The 13,205-nt window shown below is 44.2% G+C and overlaps 1 protein-coding gene across 3 annotated transcripts in view; it reads right to left on the reverse strand.

Moving 5' to 3' along the window:
• MAGI3 (membrane associated guanylate kinase, WW and PDZ domain containing 3) overlaps positions 1–13,205 on the reverse strand; it is a 56,592-nt gene that overhangs the window by 3,260 nt on the left and 40,127 nt on the right. For 2 of the 3 annotated variants that reach the window (XM_033080013.1, XM_033080012.1), the window contains exons 14-21: positions 10,680–10,872; positions 9,827–10,015; positions 7,945–8,130; positions 4,686–4,779; positions 4,476–4,596; positions 3,840–3,983; positions 1,552–1,690; positions 192–281 (exon numbers count right to left, since the gene is read on the reverse strand). In XM_033080013.1, the coding sequence (XP_032935904.1) occupies positions 232–281; positions 1,552–1,690; positions 3,840–3,983; positions 4,476–4,596; positions 4,686–4,779; positions 7,945–8,130; positions 9,827–10,015; positions 10,680–10,872 (1,116 nt within the window). In that variant the 3' untranslated portion in view covers positions 192–231. The remainder of the gene's footprint in view (positions 1–191; positions 282–1,551; positions 1,691–3,839; positions 3,984–4,475; positions 4,597–4,685; positions 4,780–7,944; positions 8,131–9,826; positions 10,016–10,679; positions 10,873–13,205) is intronic. The other variant, XM_033080014.2, reaches the window with a different exon arrangement.

Below are 13,205 nucleotides of genomic sequence, written 5' to 3' on the forward strand. Positions count from 1 at the left end.
GACACAGTCTTGGATCAATTTTAGAGCCTATACAGTAAAAATTCAAATTAAAAAGTCCCTGACCTACATTGTTTAATAAAACCAAATGAACATGTTATGCCTAAAGAAATCTGAAACAGTGAAACGTTTGGGTTATTCATAGCTTTGCACTTTAAAAATAGGAAGAGATGAAACAAGACATGCAGATTTACCAAGTCTTTAAGGAAAAACCAAGAAAAGCACTGAAAGCCCTTAATGCTGCTCAGGTTTCACGTAGGGACACAGACTGGAAGGAGCCAAACCTGAAGGAGGAAGAGAAAAAGCCCAGAAGTACATACCAAAAAAAAAAAAAAAAAAAAAAAAAAAAAAAAAAAAAAAAAAAAAAAAAAAACCCACAGAGTCCAGCAAGCAAGATTTCAATCAGAAATGTGGGATTAACAGCAAGGCAACAGGAAATAACCCTTCTCCACTCCACCTCTTCCTTCACCTCATACCAGGCCCCAGTCTAGACAGAGGGCTGGCCTGGACATGTTCCAGAGGTTCCCTTTTGTCTGATTCTGTTTCTCCCTCAAGCTCAGGGAATTTCTGTGACCAGCAGGGCCAGGAGTGATGCTCAGGACCCTTTTCTATCTCTCAGAAGGAAAGAAACTGAGACAGTTCTGAGCAGATTTTACCCTTTGTGTGGCTGAACACACAAAGTATTTGGTAGCTCAAACTGTGTGTTTGGGATTTTGAAAGGATAAACTCGGGGTTGGTCACTGTGACTGAAAAATTCCTTATCAGAAAAAAAGTGACCCTACAATTTAGGAGGTTTAACCATCAGCACCTTGGTGTCAACATCAGGGGTTACAAAGACTAACATGCATATTTAGGAAATGAAATGTTCTTTGCTTTAAAATGCTGCCACTGCCACAGGTTTCTGATTTGCAGTCTTGGGATTGAGTCAGACCCAAAGTTATGAGTTCTGAACTCTGTGACTCCTGCAAGCATTTGCTCTGCTGTCCTTACTGGGCTTTTTCTGGCCTACAAAGTTGTGGTTTCCTTTTGCAGATGCAGAAATCACCTTGAATCAAACTGAATTCCCTTGGAGAGTAAAGTTGCCCCCTTCCTGCTTCCTGAAGTTTTGGCTTTGAAAAACAAAGTGTTTCATTATTTAGAAGGCTAAAGGCAGAAGTAAATATGTACAGCAACAAACTTTCAACAATACTCTAGCACAAAGAATTTTCATTCAAATTAAAAGGCAATCAGGATTAATTAGCACATTTTTATAGAAAAACTTGATTAGCTTGGACAGAGCTGAGAAACTAATTAGAAATACAGAATAATTTCAGATTGTGCAATACTCCTACATACTTGTAATGTGTTTATTTTACCCCAAATATTCCTTGTATTTGAAAACAGGTATTTTAATTTTCAATTTTTATATTTTAATTTTTAATGTAATTCAGTAACGAATGCACAGCAGTCACAAAGGCAACTACCAATTACTGCAGTGAAAAAGCAGCAGAATCTCCCTATCCCACTTCCCTGGCCTTATGCTCTCAACACCAAACAGCCCTTGAGAAAACGTACTGTGATCTGGTATCAGTCCAGTCCCTGGTCTCAGCAGCAGCAAAACTTTATTTCCTCCAGCCTGAATCAGCTCAATGGCTCGTGTATGAGTGATTCCTTGGGTAGGTTCTCCATTAATTTCCACAATTTGGTCACCAACCTGAGGAAAAAAGAGCAGCAGATTAGTCTTTGGAAATCTCTGACACTGTGAACTGGTTTTTAATTTAGAAAGAAAAAACAATAGAGGCAGATGCTTCTGTTTTCCTTCTCATGCTAAAATCCACTGGGCATTAGTGACACCATTCCATGCATGACAAGCAGGATGTGACCCCAGGGTCTGGGGGTTCAGAGGTGCACAGAGATTGTCTGCTCAGGAGAAGATTCCAGAGATCAAAACCACATCTTCTATTTATTTACAAGTAATGAAGCAGATACAGGATGTGCTTGAATGTATTTTCATTATAGTTCATGGTTTGGAAGGAGCACATGGATCAACCACATTGCACCTGTCCGAGGTCACCTTATCCAGGGGAGGATACAACAATTTCCCTACACCCACTGCTGAGCTGAATACTGCACAAACAGGTTTGATGTAGGGAAAGGAACTGTTATTTCAGGCTGGAGAGATCAGTGGTGAGGTCTTGGAGCCAGTAAACAACTCTCACAGGTACCAGGCAGGTAATTTCAGCTCGCACTAACTTCCCTGGATGCTGGAAAGGGGCTGGAATAGCATATCCCAGAAAGAGTTCTCTATTGGGGGAAATTGTGAAGGGAAATGAGAAAAAAAGGGAGAGGGAGCCTATTTGGCACTGCACATAGGAGCCAAAAGATGTCACTGGTGTGTAACATCAGCAGCTTAAAGAGGCTTCCTGGACTTTGTTGAAGTCACTCTGTCAAAGGAGGCCACTGCTGACTCCTCATGGACAGGCTGGGACAGGGACACAACGAGAGAGCTCAGCTAGCTGGATGAGAAATTCCTCCTCACACTGCTAAAGTACAGCCAGAAAGCGACACCACATCCGGATGACAAGAAACGAAAGCGTGAATAACCTCAGGCTGGGCGAGCTCAGCCCCTCCCCGCTCTGGGCTGGACTTGGGACTCGGCACATGCCAGCGCTGGGAGGGGCTTAGTGTCAAGGATGGACCCCAAGGATCACCCAGTTCGGCTCCTGGGTCTGCACAGGACACCCCAACAATCCCATCCTGTGCCTGAAAGCGTTGTCCAAACGCTCTATGTGCTCTGGCAGCCTTGAGATTGTGACCATTCCCTAGGTAGGTAGCCTGTTCCACGGTGTGACCACTCTCAGAGGGAAGAACATTTTCCCAATATCCAACTAACTCTCCCCTGACACAGCTCCAGCCATTTCCCCAGGGCCTGCCACTGCCCCTCATGAGGAAGCTGCAAACCCCGGCGAGGTCTGTCTTTCTGCTCCTCTTCCCTGGGCTGAACAATTTTTTGTTTGTTTGCCCATAAAAGCAAAGCCCTGGAGCTCAGTATGACACCACTTGAAGGAGGACTATAAGAAAAAATATTAGCACTGAATATTGCAATCATGTTGTCTCTCAAGCGTACGGGGAAAAATGCTAATTACTGTGAAGAACAGGGTAAGAGAAGTTAAGAATACTAAGAATTCCACATCCTATTAAGCCTCGCAGCAAGTATCTGTGCCAGTTGCATTCTACAAACACAGGACAAAGAGAGGCAGAGCCACGTGCCAGCAAGAGAGAAGCACAAGGACTGCAAGGGATGGCATCTCATGGGCACATGGCTCACCTCCATGCTCCAGCCTCTGAAAATCCCAGGGCAGTAGCCACCATCATTCCTTCTGTCGTACCCACGTACTTTGCTTTTATTACAATATTTGAGAGTGAATTCCTCACACAAAGGCAAGAATTAACATAGTGTTTTGGAAAAAAAATCAGGATGGTATCTCCAGAAACGGCACAGAACAGCAGCAGCACAATGTACACCTTAAAAATTAACTGACTTGGACAGTGATTCTCCTCCCAGCTCTCTGGTCCACTGTGCCATCTCGTGTTGGGGCTTCTAAAATACCATTGAGTAGCTGCTGCTCACACCCAGGGCTGCTGCTGTAACCCTAGCAAGGCAGACAATTCCTTTGGGACGGCCAGAGCTGTTCATGGATCTCTCATCCAAAAGCCCATGGCCACAGGGACAGCTGGAAGAAGGGCAGAGGCCCAGACGATGTTCTGGGACGCTGTGCTTGTGAAAATCCAAATTTGTTACCACTCTGGGCAAATTAATGGATCAACTGCATCAACAAATTGATTAGAGAAGCCAAACTCACGTGGACTCTCCCATCCTTGACTGCTGGCCCATCCTCAGCCAGACGGAGGATGAATAAGCCCATGTTGTATTCTTTTCCTCCTCGGAGGCTGAATCCAAATCCTCGAGGGCCCCTTTCCAACTCCACTGGGAAACAGCCAGGACTCTGCAGGAAATTGGGGGTGGGGGTAGAGAGGGGAAGAGATGAGGACCTGTAAGCAAATTTAACCTTCTGTTTTTTTGCAGAAAACCATTTCTGTATTTTGAGCATTTAAACAGCACTCATTCCAGCTCAGGGTAATGGTTTTTAAATTGAAGTCTAAACATACAGAACATCTTTCCTTCGAAATCTGAGATAGGCACAAAATTCTTAAAGAAACTTTGCCAAAGGGTCTGCAGTTGCTCCATTACAAGCATTTCGTGTTTCTTTCGTAACTATAATGAGTGTTCAACTACCGTAAGGAGATAATCACTTTTAAAACATGAACAAAAACATTCTGTGAGACACTTCAGTATGTTTTATACACAACTATTCTACCTGTCCAACAGGGAAATGTTTTAATGTTCTGCTTTTGAGAATTCTGTGGCAATGCCACTGGAGTGCCTTGATAGAGGAGTATTCCCTATGGCTTCACACTCTCTGGATAGTTTTTTGTACCTGGGAATGATGGCTGCCAACACCTGAAGCAGCGTCCAACTGCGCCATGTACTTGTGCTCGGGCCAGGACAGCTGGTAACTACAAGAAAGTTCTTTTCCAGCTTCACCTTCTGTAGCTCCCCTACAAGAAGGTGAAATGATGTGGATGTTACCTTCACATTAATCCCCCTGGCCAAGCTTTTCCCACCATTCCCAGCCCATTTTCCCAACCTGTCAGGGTTGATTGGTGCCAATCCCAGTGGTCGGTGCTGTGGGGCTGGACTCTGCCTGGCCGAGTTTGTTCCCGATGGAGGACCACGTTGCTCTGAAATCCAAACAAAATCAACAGTCACAACTTCACAAATCCACAGCCAGGACAACGGTCACCAACAGTGCTGGGGCTACTGCTCCCAAGGAACTGCTGCTCATGTGGGCACAACAGAGAGAAGAGTTTCCAACCCAGATACACTAGTACAGCTCATTAGTTCCATGCAATAAATTCCTAAGAATTTTATTCTTTATTTTTATTCTTTTACTCAGTTTTTCCTCAGGAAATATCAACACAATTATATGGATCCCGACATGAACTGAAGGGCTTTAGCCTGTTTGCAACTTGGTAAATGCCAGAGGGGATCAGAGATGATTGGATTCATAAGTTGGTTCAGCTATTTAATATAATAAAAATTTTAGAAGATATGAAGAACAATGTCAATTTCAGAAAAAACCCTCTATAAAGATAAGGAATGAGGATCTGCAGGAGAAATGGGGATTTGGAGGTGAAGGCCCCATCAAATAAAGAGAAATTGCCAACTCAATTAAGGCACAACAGCGTTTTCCACTGCCCAGCTCCAGGCAAGGTGAGGAACCGGTTCCACAGCCACAGATGGGGGAGGAGTTCATTGCCAGGCAATCAAGAGGAATTTTAAAGTGTTTTGCTGTCTCCCAAAAGCTAAGTTAAAAAAGGTTTCAATAAAACAACTTAAAAATAACTTCCTATTATTTTTCCCCTCCATGGAAAATACTGTTAGTGGGCACTTTACAATAAATCCAGTGCATTTCTGGAAAAAGCACCATGTTTCAGGACACAAAAATGACACTCTCACTTAAGAATAAAGAACCACAGTCCATGCAAAAAGGTGCCTCTTAGCTAGAACCTGAATGGCAAGCAGTGGCCTAAGATGGACTTCTGTGCTGAAATATAAACTAATAACTCCTTTTCTGTGAAAGGGTTAAAAAAGAAATCATTCCCAGCACCAAAACTAGACCTGTTCCAGCCCTGTTAGGCACAGCACATTACTGCATTTCTTAATAAAGAACAAACAAATTTCACTAAAATACAAGAAGTGCTCAAGAATGTCAAGGCAAAGGAAATTTGATGCATATTACATGGAATTTCTCAGGTATATGACACCTCCCGAGCCCTCCACAGGACTGCTTGGTGCTGTTCCCATGATACATCTTAAAGAAGTTTTTCTCTAGAGAAAAAATGTCAACTTTTACTCCTGGTTTATCCTCACATTTTAAATTTAGGAGCATAGGCAAGAAAAACGCCATCTGTTTGTACAAATCCTGCAGCCCTCTCTGCAGCCTCTTCTCCTGTGTTCCCAGCTAATACATGATAAAAGCTGACAGGCTCCTGCTTTTGTGAAAAATGTTAAAGAATTTCTTCTGGCGCATGAAGGGAATTCATTTATTCCCATGAAAAGCAAACATCACAGGTTTGTGAAAGCCTGGGAGGAGGGAAGGGGACCAGGCAAAGGTTTTGTTGCCACTTTCAGAGGACAAAGCTGGGGAACAGCAAACTCTATCAGAGTTTCTGCCTTGTGAGGCTCAACAGCTTCCAGAAAAAAGCTGTATTTTGTGGTTTTGGAGCTGTATATCCTGGATTTCCCTGGGTGTGAGCCACCCCTGAGAAACTCAGCTCTCTTCCTGAGTGCCTGAAGCCCTGACTCACCTACATCCATGCTGGATTCCCTCACTATGCAGGGTTCTACTGTGAGCTAAACTCTTTCTTCAGCTACATCAAGGTGAATTTTCAAGTTTTCCCACTCCAGTGGAACCAGTTCTGCTTCTTTTTCCTTCATTGTCACAAAGTTCTTTGCATCTGAAACACGCCAACTCCAGCTCCTCTGAGCCACGGATTTTTTCTGACTGATCTTCACTCTGGTTTTACCACCTGCTACTGAGGGGTTTTTTTCTCTTTGTTGAATCTCCCCAGGTTCTGGTTTTATCTCTGTATTTCAGCTCCAAATCTGTAATTGAGGCAGTGGGGGAAGGTTTTTACACAAAGTCCATGTACGGTCATGCATAAGTAATGGATAGAAATATGATATCCAGAAAACTTATTTTGAAAACAAGTGGAAGGTGCTCCTGTCCATGGCTCCTGTCCAACCCAAACCAGTCTGAATTTGATTACTCAAAGCTGCAGAGAAAACAGATCTAATTCAACCAACTCAAACTTCAGTTGCTTTATAAACATCACCCATGGCAACTGCTTTGAAGTGTGTCCCTTCAAACTGGAATGAACCAGATTTGATAAAAATAAAAATCGTAATAAAAAAATAACTTATAGAGGTCTCTCTACTTCAAACATTAACAAAAAAGAACATTAAGTCTTTGAAATTCTGTGTTACGGGCTGAGATGGCATGTTAAATATTTGCAATGAATGTCAAATTAGAGAATCATCTGCTGGCATTATTCACAGCCTGGCTCTACTTATTCTTATTTAAAAGGTGAAGTAAGTCGACATTCTGACAAAATAATGATAGGGAGTTTAATTAAAGCCGTAAGTAGCATTCAAGTAAAGTGCAGGGTGGGAAAACAGCTTTTCTCTCCAAATTACTGGATTTTATATATTTACATCTTTGTTTAGAAACAATATCACAGTGCATACAGTGTTATACGGGAACTGTCATTAAGTCAGTCTCTGAAGATGGGACTTTGCAGTCCCTAGGACTCACTCTGCTGCTCAGATGACACAGAAGGTTCAGCAGGTGCAAGATTGGCAGGAAAACCCTGTCAAGGGGTTTTTCCCATGTGGTGGGATGTGACCCTTTTCCAAAGGGGAGCTTTGGCAGACAGAACTGCAGCATGCTTTTGCTGCAGGGATGCAGCATTAGGGAATTTGCATGTTTTAACAGGAGAGAAAGCAAAAACTCCAAGTTTAAATGGAGAGATTTGAAAAGCAGGAGTCCCTGTGCCCTTAGAGCAGGGACAGAGCATCCTGGCAGCACTAGCCTCATTGGGAACAGAGCTCTGGCAGCACCTGAGCAGCAGGAGCCAGGCCCTGAGCTGGGGTGAGAAGATTTTCTCACTAAGCATCATCCTTGTGGCTGCTGCAGCCCCCTGAAGAGAGGTAACTTCTCTTTGGCTGGAGAATACATGGTATGGACAGGACATTTCTATGTCAGCAGCACTTTCTCTCTCTCACACATGAGAATTTATCTCTTCATTGCTTTGTTATTGCTAGTGTGGTAGCACCTTCCTTACCTTCCTCAGCCACCACTGTGAGGGTCACCACATTGCCTGCATCCTTGATGAGCTGCACGATGCTGTCATGGGAGAGCTCCACAATGGACTGGCTGTTTACTGCTGAGATTCTATCACCCACCTTCAGCTTCCCACACTGGTCAGCCGGGCTTCCCTCGATAACCCGCCCAATCTTGTGAGGAATCACTAGGAAACAAGAACAGCACAGCAACACCGTAAGTATTCACAGAATTATGTAATATCCTGAGCGGGAAGGGATCCACAAGGATCAAGGTCCAACTCCTGGCCCTGGCACAGGGCAACCTCAGTGTCCTACCATGTGCACATCAGATAAGCATCACATAGACCCAGAATTGCCAGTCACAGAATCACAAAAATGCTAAGTTGGAGGGACCCACAAGGATTATCAACTCCTGGCACTGCACGGGACATCCCAAAATCCAAACAAATCTCACCCTGCATCTGAAGAGCACCGTCCAAACACCCCTTCAGCTCTGGCAACCTTGGGCCTGTGACCACTTCCTTGAGGAGCCTGTTCAGTGCCCCACCACCTTCTGGGGCAAGAAGCTTTTCTTAATATTCAACCTAGCAATGTGGCACAGCTCCAGCCATTTCCTGGGTCCTGACACTGGTCATTACTGAGCGAGATCAGTATTCATCCCTCCTTTTCTGCTCCAAAGGGTGGCACTGCTTGCACAGGACAAACCTGCTATGAGGAATACTTCATTGTGAGTGAATGGAGATGCCAACCCAACAGCATGTCCTTGTCACATACAGGGTGTTGTGCCTGAAGTAAAACATGGGAAGGAAATGGGTCATATCTGCAAAGGGATGAGAGAGAACGTGTGGCCCTAGAGAGCACCAGAACAGTTGTTTTACCATATATAATGTAGTCCATGCATCGGCCCTGATGGACAGCGTGGGCTCAGAGAGAGTTATGGCCATTCACTGTAACGCAGAGATTCAGATGCATGGGCAAACTCTTCCTACTTGCAAACAAAAATTGATCCTTAAAGACACTTTAAAAATAAACTTTTCCTGCCAGGGATTGGACCTGAGGAGGGAGCCTGTGCAAGGCCAGCAAGGTGCTACATCAGCTCTGCACAGACCCATCTTTTCCTGGTCTCTGAGATGAACAGGCACTTGTAATAATTGTCTTAAAGTTCTTCCAGCTCTCCTGGCTCGGTTCCCTCAGTTCACCCCAGAGTGACACCATGCCCTACACAGACTCCTCCAGAAGCCAAAGCTATGGGGCCAGAACAGACAGAACGGAGAAAAGAAGAAATGTTATGAGAAGTAGAAGGAAAAAAGAATGATTTCAGTTCCTTTCCCAGAGACAAGCACAGAGGCAGAACTAGAGACATGCCTGAGCCATGTCCGTATCTCACAACTGCAACACCAGACCAGGCTACCTTTTCATACTGATGATCTTTCTAGACAAACATACTCGACGGTAACGTTTTCATTGCTTTCCACCAAATACTGTAGACTTTACTTCCTCAGATCCCAAAATAAGAAACTTTACCTGACTAGGTAAAATAAAGCCAAGGTTGAAACTATGCTTCCATTAAAATGCCAGCGAATTAAAGCAACATCACTATGGCCTGACCAATATCTACATCCCAAAAGCAGCCCTGTGACAAGTCCACACTCTTGGGTATGGGTTGTGTGGGATATAAATTCCGTTTTCCCCACTTATGTCACAGTTGGGTGAACAGGAGCATAAATATGAAGCAAGTCAGACCAAGACTCACCTGGCTGGACTGTGCCAGTGTGAGTGAATGCTGACTATGAGAGATACTCCACTGCACAGGAAGAGACATCCCTGGAGAAACTCCACTGAGGCCCGACAGGGGCAGAGCCACCAGGACATGGCACTTACCCCCAGGAGGAGGTTTATTCTTGGAGGTGAGAATGACGAAGCCAAATCCTTCATTCTCCTTCCTCTGCAGACGGACATCGTAGACCTCTGGGCATGGCTGGTTGGCAAAGTCAACACGGTTCAGCCGGGGAGAGCCATTCTGTGTCAGGACAGGCTGTGGCTGCTCCTCCTCCTCTGCCTGCTTTTGACCTTGCAGGGAATACACAAACAACAAATAAGGAACAAATCACACCAAGCAACTTCAGCACAACCATGAAGTTCAGTTGTCAGTGCCAGCATGACGTGGCAACAGCAGTTGCTAATCAGAGCAGGGGGCCCTTGTCAGCTGTAAATCCCACCCCAGCTTTGTCATTCATGGAGTCACATACTAATCTTTTCTGAAACTGCAGTATCTCAAGATCCTTCCCTGAAACAGCTCATGTGTGAATACGGTTAATCTTGCTAGACACTGACGCCAAAAGAATTGAGTATACAGCATATGGAAGGTGCTCCTGCTCACGACAGGGCATGGGACAAAATGAGCTTTAAAGTCCCTTCCAACCCAAACCATTCTGAGATGTGTTATTCTGCAATTTCCATAGCACTAATGGCTGTTCTAACTACTACCTGCAAAAAGGTTTGAAGAGATCACTCCTGCACCATAATTTTCACAGCCTTACCTGTGTTAGCAGCGCAAGCTAGCGAGCAACAGAGTCCAAGCTTATTAAATTCTGCTTTTCTCCGTTTAAGAGTTATAGCTGACCTTCCTCAATCTCAGGCTGCTCAGCCCCAGTGTAGCACTTAAGTTCCAGAGCAGCTTCAGTGGATTTCATTAGAAGCCCTACGTACTCTTTCTGGGCAAGCAGACACCTACCGCTGAAGAAGATCTTCCTCCGGACAGTGAGCAGCACCTGCCCGTTCCGTGCAGCACTGGTCATTAAATCCAGAACTTGCTTGTGTGACTTCCCTTTCACAGGGACTCCATCGATGCACATCAGCTCATCTGCTGCACGCAGCCTCCCGTCCTTTTCTGCTGCTCCCAATGGGATTATGGCTCCAATATAAATCTGTGAGCAGAGTCCAGGGGTTTGAACGGGAGCATGAATTCATCAGAACACACAGTGGTTGGAATCCAGGTGAATCTGAGCAGATGAGGTCTTTTGGGAAGACTAATTTTAAAGATTACAGTAATTTCATTATTATAAGCCACACTGAGTATAAGCCGCACTTCCGGGTGTCAGCAATTTTCCATTCTTTGTCCCTACATAAGCCGCACCTGATTATAAGCCGCACGTTACAATACAGAGTGTGATAAAAGGTATCTATTCTATCACCATCTGTTGAGGGTGGGGGCAGTGATCCTTATCTCAACGGCAGATATTCTGCTAATGGGCCATCCATTGAAATCAGGCAGGGCATTGTTCTTTATCTTTTCACAACTCATCCTTCCTCCAGCGAGTCGTTTTATGCTAATGGCCATTGAGTCCCACTGTGGGACTGATAAAATTACTGCATCCCATTGGGAGTTGCTCCAGCCAGGGGGAAGAGCCCAACATTTCTTACCAAGATAAAAACAGAGGTTTTGGGACACTAAGGGAGCCCCTTTCTCCACTGGACTCCAGAGGAAAACCGGATTTCTCCACATCACCACTGGAGCTCCGGAGGGAAACTGCACCTTGTACAGGAGCACTGCTCCAACTGAGCCACATCTGTCACTGCAGGAGGATGCAGCCACCATGGGATGGGACTGCTGCCAACACCCTGCCTGACGGGTGTCAGGCTGTACTCTGACTGTGTCAGGGTTTGGGGTTTGTTCTTTGTAGTGCTGTATTTCTATTTTAATTTCCCTTGAAAAGAACTGTTATTCCAAATTCCCATATTTTTGCCTGAAAACCCCTTGATTTCAAAATTATAATAATTTGGAGGGAGGGGGTTTACATTCTCCATTTCAAAGAGAAGTTCCTGCCTTTCTCAGCAGACACCTGTCCTCCAAACTAAAACAGCAACTTTTTGTTCTTTGTCCATATAAAAGCCGCACCTGATTATAAGCCGCACTTTGGGTTCAGACCAAAATTTTAGTCAAAATGGTGCGGCTTATAATCGTGAAATTACTTCACTGTCCAGCTCTAGCAGAAATGCTGCCAGCAAGTGTACTCTGCACAAGCTGATATAGTGGAGACAATCTGGGGTCTCAAAGCATTCACTAAATACTTCAAAAATCTTTAATCCATATTTTTGTCACTTCTTCTCTCTTAAGCATGTTTGTCAGTTTATTAAAAAGCTCAGCTTTTGCAATGAGCACATGCCATGTACTTCTCACATATATGATTTCCTAGACATTAATGACACAAAAGCCCCTGACCTTCATTCTACTTTATTTTTTTTTACCAAGACTGAGGCAGAATGATTGGGGAAGGAATAAAAGCTTTTGAATAAACTCAAATTTATTTCTGAAATTTTGCTTATAGACAGTTCCACACTTCATGTTGCTTCAGTTCTCAGCTTTTGGTAATTAGATAATGAATTCAAACATCATCAATTCTGCCACCCCCACCTCAGAAAGTGCTACTAAATATAATACAGAGAAGAACACCACACTCTATTTTTCATATGCTAGAATCACTTTCAGATTAAGTGGAAAATTAAGGGTAGCTACAGTTAGTACCACTGGAGGTTAAGCAATAGTGGGCAGCTCATCAGTACACAGCATTTTAAGACATCAGCTCCACATTTCCTAACAGCTAAGGGTGTTATGGAAACCAAACACCACAAATGCTATGAAGTGCAACAGAAGTAACATTCTCTAGCTTTGCTCTTTACTTTAAATGCATGTTAGGGAGGAAGAAAAAAAAAAAAGAAAAAAGGGATCACAGCTGGGAATGGAAAAACTGAATTCCTTCACTGTAATCAAAAAACAATCTATGCAGATCTACTCCAAAAGCTTTTTCTCTCCACTTAACAGCTTAAAGAATATAGTATATAGCACAAGTCTTAGTGCTTCTTCCCAGTGAGAAATTTATGCAAATTTGAAAATAGAGGGGAATCTCCTAAAACCTGCCCTTGGAGAACAGACCATCCAGGGGTGTCTGCGCTGGCATTAGCCCAGCTGCCTCCAAGTTAATGCATACTTAAAAATCCAGTGGGAGACGCAGGGAATAAAAGGGGTGTGTCACCATCTCAAACCTCGTTCCACTGGGCTACAAGAAAAGGAACAGCCTTATGAAATTTTGACACAAGGAGCAACCACTTCCTTCCGCTCAGCTGCTTCCCAGGATGTGCCGCTGTGCACAGCACACCAATCACTGAATCTGGGCACATCCTGTGCCAAGATCACCACTGGGATCAGGTGACAATGGGTAAAGGCTGGGCACCAGCACAGCCCTTCCGAGGGCTACAAGAC

Source organism: Catharus ustulatus, chromosome 25 (genome assembly GCF_009819885.2).
Source record: "Catharus ustulatus isolate bCatUst1 chromosome 25, bCatUst1.pri.v2, whole genome shotgun sequence".
Taxonomy (NCBI): domain Eukaryota; kingdom Metazoa; phylum Chordata; class Aves; order Passeriformes; family Turdidae; genus Catharus; species Catharus ustulatus.